The 7,674-nt window shown below is 40.4% G+C and overlaps 1 protein-coding gene across 1 annotated transcript in view; it reads right to left on the bottom strand.

Annotated features, from left to right (window-relative positions):
• The window catches only part of LOC134469169 (B-cell lymphoma/leukemia 11B-like), a 55,072-nt gene extending 53,690 nt beyond the window's left edge, over positions 1–1,382 (bottom strand). The window contains exon 1 of the mRNA XM_063223280.1: positions 470–1,382. Within this exon, the coding sequence (XP_063079350.1) occupies positions 470–533 (64 nt within the window). The 5' untranslated portion in view covers positions 534–1,382. The remainder of the gene's footprint in view (positions 1–469) is intronic.
• Between the last annotated feature and the right edge of the window lie 6,292 nt (positions 1,383–7,674).

The raw sequence follows: 7,674 nt of genomic DNA on the forward strand, positions 1-7,674 counted from the left end.
ACACTTCTCAACATTTTCAACACACGCTACACTGTAGCCTAATTACTAGTAATAGGTTAGCTGTCCTTTCGGGCACAAAGGAACAGGTTCTAATGTGACAAGTGTTATTCCACAAAATATAATGTCATAGTAGCACTGGTGTTGGTTGAATTGTGCACCAGACTTCCAAAGAGTGGCCCTGCGTTTCAATTCCACATAGTCTATCCAAAGTGATTTACATGACTTAATAAGGCCCTATATATGTCCCTTTTCTTAAATATTTGGTAGCTTAGCCTAATGCTTTTCAAGCACGTAGACAAACTTTGCCTCAAATGCATGATAGTTTCATAAACATCTGATGCGTAAATGTGAAATCAGTAACGCCTAGAAATGTTTTTTTTTTTAATTCGAAAACATTGTCTTATTTACCCTTATCTTTGACTATATGTGACTTAAGTTAATGAGGTGAGAGGCTATCGCATATACTCACGTCGTATGGTCTCCCTCTGTGACAAGGTTAAGTGCTGCGGATTCCCCTGCTTGCGACGGGACATTGCCCTGGCATTTACACTCGCATCGCCCGGAGACCTGGACTTGAACGGGTCAGATGCTCCCGTGCCTCCCCCTCTTTGCTTTCCAGTAACTTTCCCGAGGCGTTCGTCCGTCCCAAATGTAGCCTCTTCGTTTGGAGTGATACTTTTGCTTGTTTCTTTAAGCGCTTTGAGGAAAGCTGTGAAAGAACTGTCTGTCCACTTGGTTTTGCCAAGAAAGTCTTGTCGGTGGACGTGTGTAAAATCTATTGTTGACCAACAGCACGTTGGCACCTGGACGGGGACCGCCGTGCGTAAAAGGTCTGGCGACTGACCAGTATTGGAACACACGAAAAGCGGACTTGTTGTTAATGTATAGTGACGACTATGTCCTCAAAGTATCAACGTCCTCTTCTCCCCACGAGAAAGCGATTCACCAAAAGTGCGCTTTATTTACACTATATTCTGACAAAGATCCCTTATGCTACCGTGTTCTTGCGCACGCCATTACTATATCGCTACTCCGCAAAGATGTAATTTGCTTTGTCTGAATAATAATAATACAAAAGCTCTATCTAAAATCCAAATCCCTGTGCGTAGTTGGATTGCCAAGTGATGGAACCTCTGGCAGCGATCTCCATGTGCTCGGGCATCGGTGCGCAGACTTGCAATTCTTCCTCTTTCCTGCAGACAGCGAAGAGAGCCAGGCGACAATTAAGACGCCACCTCCTCTCCAACTCTGTCAATGTCCAGTATGTCTTTACTTCTTTGCATTAGGCGTGACGAGTCCTGTCCTGCCCCTCTGGATGTAGCCTGCGCGAGTGGCATGAGTTGCCTGTGAAAAATGGGATGAAATTTAAGTTCAAGTGCGGACGTGACGTTGGGTCGGCGATGAGAGAGACATCACACAGCGGTGAAGGACTACCGCAGCGCTGGGGGCGACTAGTGGCGGTTCGCGCAGCCATTGGATCACCTGTATCACGGAAGGCGTGACCGCATGGACACGTCGAAACAAGGAGCGCAGATATCAGTCATTTTACGGAGGTGCCTGCCACCGAGTTGTCCTTACCTTCCATTACCTCCACAATCCACAAAGATTTTACCATGCACGCACAAAAAAAACAGAATCGTTGTCATTGCTTACCGCTGTTGGGGGGAATTATTTTGGATAACTTGATGTTACAGCGTGCCGGCTATTTGTGTTGACATTCACCAGTTCACACTCGCCACTTGGCTAAACGTTTCTATGAACTGTTACTTAAACTTTCAAAACACTTCAGAGTTATATTTATAAAAATCATTATATTCATTATGATAGGCTATTTATCTTACATCTTCAAGAAAATTTCTTGACCATTGTTCATGTCAAGGCGCCCGTTTTCGCGACTCTACATCACCTACATCCCAGAGAAAAGGCAATCCATTCCTCTCATCTCAGCCGCCGATGTTGAAAGGTTCGGGCTCCATCTGTTGGCGAGTTGCAATCACAAGACATGCAGTTTACACGCGTCGTATTTTAGAATAACCCGGCATGGTCATGCATCCTTTTGCAAGGATACATTGCTATGCTCGCAAATAGGTATGCGTAAAAGGCAGGTTTCGAGATAAGATATCAGGAGTGTTCTTACCCCCCCCCCCCATATTTATTAACTGTTTAAATAACTGTTTAAATAGCCTAAACAAGTTTCACACTTCAAACGACTAATATCACAATTTTAATTCAAAACATTGATTATTTTAACGAATAGTCCACACCACACGGTGCTTTACCGTTCTGTTTCCTCTTTTCAAATGGTTACAAATGTAGTTCAGTTGTTTGGATTTTATACTAGGCTATTCAAAGAACTCTTTAAAACATGTGATGTATGCAGGGCCGCTGCTAAGGTTTTGGAGGCTCTAAGCATTAGTGGTCAGGAGGCCCTCCTCATAATTAAATAATAATCATAATAACAATAATAAGAATTGTGATAATAATTCCAGTATTTACACTTCCAGTATGCCCAAAAAATGACGGGCCTTTGGATGAAAAATAAATGTTTTGTAATGTCATTTAATCTTTTTTTCACAAGGTTTTTAAGTCAATCTCAATTCAGGAGGCCCCAATTTTGGGGGCAAAGTGGTTGAGGCCCTAAGCACCCTGCATACTCTGCTTATGCCTAGTGGCAGCCCCAGATGTATGACGTGTTTTTTCGCAAAAACTTTGTGATGTCTTCACGACCATCCAGGCTATAGCCTACATCACAAGCAGTAAGCCTACACCTTCTTAAAAAAAACACAACATGAGCTTTTGTTGCATTCTTCAAATTATTATCTTACATTGATATTCGATATTAAACACATTTGAACATATAACTTGTGATGACAGATTATTTCAAATTGTGACCAGGCTAAATATTACTGGTTCACTGAAGCAGTGGTATTCATTAGGTTATAATGTTGTCTAATTCACTCAACCAGTGTATTCCCTTGGCTATACCTCAGGTTCTCCTTCGCGGCTTATCTGAAAGCTATACTAAAGCCTTATGTTCCCTCCAGGACGTTGCCCTCCTCCAGTGCCAACCAGATAACCTTGCCCTCTCGCACAAGTTTGGTGATTCCAGTCCAAATGTCTCTCTCCCATTGTCCCCTAATACCACTACCACAGAGGTGAAATTGATCTATGATGAAAATTGATATATATGTATTGATATATTGATAACAATGATAAATTCAGTCTGTATACGACACCCCCATTTATCCTCAAGACAGTGATTAATGAAAACAAACTTAAGAGTTTGACTGAAGAATTTGAAGCATTCTAAATGTATGCAGTACAGCACAGTATTTGACCTTGGTATTTAAAAATGTCTGGTTACAGCCCTGCGCACAGAGTTCTTAGTAGAAGCACAACTTTTGAATACAAGGGGATACTCGCAACCAAAATGTTACAAAACACAATCACAATATGAGCTGATTTGATGCAATGAATTAAACTCTTATTACTCAGCTTGTAACGCCTTGAATTTACAAAGATGGATAAAATCATACATTTATAGTATTTATTTGCATGTAGTGTTTTGTGATTCTCTGGATGGTCATGAATCAGAAGTAATTTGAAAAGTGTCATATCACAAGTAACATTTCTGTGTCAAATATTTTTTTTGTCATATTGGCCTATGCCCTGGTCAAAAAGACATCACTTATTGTTTGAAAAGAATCAGTGATAGGCCTACACATTATGCCCTGCTCACAAAGACATCACTTATTGTTTGAAAAGAATCAGTGATAGACATACACATTACCAACATGAAAAGGCCTATCCAAACCATCCATCTTTATACTATACTTTTTTTAATTACTATATTTTATCTTTTTTTTGCATTTCTATGTTATGTGGTGTGTGTTCTGAATTGCTTTCTAATGTAATAGATTTGCCCTGCTTGTTGTTTCTTATGGTACTATCGTCACATTTTGCTTATTAAAAAAACATTCTATTCCCATATCAAACATAGTCTCAACGCACACACACACACAATGTGTGCGCTCTCTCACACACACACACCCACCCACACACACACTCACGCACACACATACAATGTGTGTGCTCACACACACATACACACGCACACACGCACACACGCATGCACACACATACACACACACACACACACACACTTTCTTTAAGCAGAGGTCACATGTTGATCTTCAATGAACACGGTTGTGCTTCTCAAAAGCGTAGTTGTACGCTAGTCAGCAACTTGGGTAGATGGGATATTGCATTGCAGACGACACCCCAGTTTTGATAACACTTGTGCCGTACCAATAAACACCAAATTGCAGAGTTTGACACTTGTCTCGCCTCATATGTAAATACTGTAGAATGCCTCCCTCTGCTGGTAGACAAAGCTTTGTCAACAAGCTCTTTCGTATGTGATATTTTCTCTTGTGAAAAAATGCATTGAGCAAAACATGTTACAGTGCCTGTAAAAGTCTACACACATCCCCGTTCAAATGCCAGGTTTTTTTGGTAATGTAAAAAAATACAGAAACACAAATAATTTTCACAACTTTCTCCACCTTTATTCTAAACTATTAACCTGTACGATGCAATTGGAAAACAAACTCAAAGCTTTAAAGGACCAGTTCAGTTAATTTCAACATGCAGTTGTAATGCTCACACTACCCTGGACTTGTCAGTACCTGAGATTTTTTTTTCTTCTTCTTCAGCCTTTTCCGAGATCCTGGTCATTGTAATGGGGGCAGCGCTTTGTTTACATTAAAAAAAAAAAAAAAAACATTTTTATTTATTCCCAAAAAAATCCAAAATGTTATACAACATCAGCAGACAACTAGCAAACAACCTTTTGGGAAAATATTTGGAGTAGGCCTAGAGTAGAGTAGAGTAGAGTATCGTATCGTTTATTGATCCCATGTGGAAATTAAGGTGTCAAGTAGCATACACACATAAATAAAGACATTGTCCACAAGACATAACACACATATTTACACATAAAATAATCATATATAGCTTACTGTTGCATACATTTTGCCAAGGCATCTCTCTCTCTCTCACACACACACACACACACACACACACACACACACACACACACACACACACACACACACACACACACACACACACACACACACACACACACACACACCAAAATAATAAGTGTAAAGTGTCCACAGTGTTAACATGTGTTAAGTAGCACATAGAAGCCAAGACAAAGTGGCCATAAAGTGTCCAGGAGTGTCCTATGTTAATAAAAAAAAAATGTAAACAAATGCTGCCCCCATTAGAATAGCTCATATCTCGGAAAGGGCTGAGCCAAAAAAAGTGAGTTCACCCGGTCCTGACAAGTCAAGGGTAGCGTGAGCAATACAACAGCATATTGAAATTGACTGAACTGGTCCTTTAATGGGAAAGATAATAGAAAATAAACACGGTTGAATAAATAAGCACACCCTTCAGCTAATACATTGTTGTAGCATCATTGGCTTTTATTCCAGCACTCAGACTCATTGGATGGGAGTCTATCAGCGTAGCACGTCTTGATGTGGCATTTCAAGTAAGCAAGGACATTATGATTCTAGTATACCGTTCCCTCATTGCATCAGTCCTCACCTTCAACATATCCTCCTGGTACAATTTAATTGGTATTAGACAAACAAACCAACTGTCACACATAGTGAACCAGGCTATCAAAATTACTGGCTCACCTCAACCCTCCCTATCTGGGCTGTACAGTAGTGCAGTGATCAGTAAAGCTGACCAGATCATAGAGGACCCCTCTCACCCCCTCCATCACTCCTTCCAACTGCTGCCATCGGGTCGACGGTTCAGTGTTCCACTGGCGCACGAGAACAGACTCAAGAAATCCTTCATCCCCTCAGTTGTGGCCATACTGAACAAGAGATGAGCTGTCCAGTCTCAGCATGCGTGTAGGCCTATTGTCCTGTCTTGTCTTTGTCCTGTTTTGTCAAGTATTGTCTAATGTCTGTGATAATCACTGAAGCCAAGCCAAAGACAATTTTCTGTTTCATGTGTAACAGACAATAAACTTTTATCTAATCTAATCTAATCTAATATTATGGCTATATTATGGCTATGTATTTATGTAAACTGACATACACCTTAATTTCCTTCAGGATTAATAAAAAGTACTCTACTCTACTCTACTCTACTCTAATTAGCCCACTCCTCTTTGCAAATACACTATTCAGTTACATCAAACCCAATCGAAACAAGGAGGCCGCCATGTTCTACGTACGTCACCGGATGTGGCGATGGATACCACCCTGCCGGAGTTGTGTTCATTGATTTGTAACGAGAGCGCATGACAAAACTGTCTGACCTGAACGTAGTTTACAGTAGGCAGTGTGGCAATGTAGCCCAGTCTTTTTTGAAAAAGCACTCCAAATCGGACAGAATGCGAGTGCATCTCCTGTGCACAGTCCTCCTCAGATCACCCAACAGATGTTTGATGGGATAGGTCTGAACTCTGTCTGGCATCTGGCGCAAGCCTCAACCATGTTACAGACAAATGTTATGTCATCTTAAAGGATAACTTCTGCCAATTTCAACAAGTAGTTGTAATGCTGACACTACCCTGGACTTGTCAGTACCTCAGATTTTTTTCCCAGCCTTTTCCAAGATCCTAGTCATTGTAATGGGGCAGAGTTTGTTTACATTTCAAAAAAACATCTTGATGTATTTCCCATAACATCCAAAAGGTTATGCAACATAAGCGGACAACTAGCAAACAGCAATACATGTTGGTATAATATTTGGAATAGGCATATGTTAAGAAAAAAAAAAAGTAAACTAAGTCTGCCCCCAGCTTAGATCTCAGAAAGGGCTGAGCTGAAAAATGCAGCATCACAGGGTACTGAAAAGCATATTGAAATTGGCAGAAGTTCTCCTTTAAGGCCTGTATAAAAAGACCACACATTTGAAAAGACATTTGTTTGAAAGTGCTTAAGTCCATTAACAAGCATTTGAGACAAAACATGGGCTACTCTGTCGTAACAATTGTTTCACAACTTTGTTATAACAACTGTTTTAGCTGGTGAGTAACACAGTTAATGGCAACACATGACATTTCTGTCATTTCTAGAGTATTGCCAGTTGCAGACCTCAGAGCTTTCACTACAAGACCTTAATCAATTCATATTTTTATAAACTTTAATATATTGACAACACAGTTGACGGACAATTAATCCTCTTTAAGACCAAGTATTGAGATTCAAGATTCAAGATTCAAGATTTGTTTATTACATCTTATTATAGGTTTGCAGCCTATAAAGAGTAAAAATTGGGGGGGGGGGGTGCAAGAAAGTGCGTTGTTGTTGTCTTCAACATGAGTTCAGTACTCTAACTGCTTGGCGAGAGAAACTACTTTGGAGTCTGGTAGTGTGAGATTTTAGGCTTATGTTTACCAGATGGTAATAGGCCTATATAAAACAATTCATGATTGGGATGACTAGGATCCTCAAAGATTTTTTTGCCTTCCTGATGCTCTTTCCTTTAAATAGCTCAAGTATGGAGGGTAAGTCACAGGCGCATATGTTCTGTGCTGTACCGTACGCACAACCCTCTGAAGTGCTTTCCTGTTGGATTGAGAGCAGTTCCCATACCATGCAATAATGGTCCCCGTCAGAATGCTCTCAATATTGATTA

Source organism: Engraulis encrasicolus, chromosome 18, assembly GCF_034702125.1.
Source record: "Engraulis encrasicolus isolate BLACKSEA-1 chromosome 18, IST_EnEncr_1.0, whole genome shotgun sequence".
NCBI lineage: Eukaryota > Metazoa > Chordata > Actinopteri > Clupeiformes > Engraulidae > Engraulis > Engraulis encrasicolus.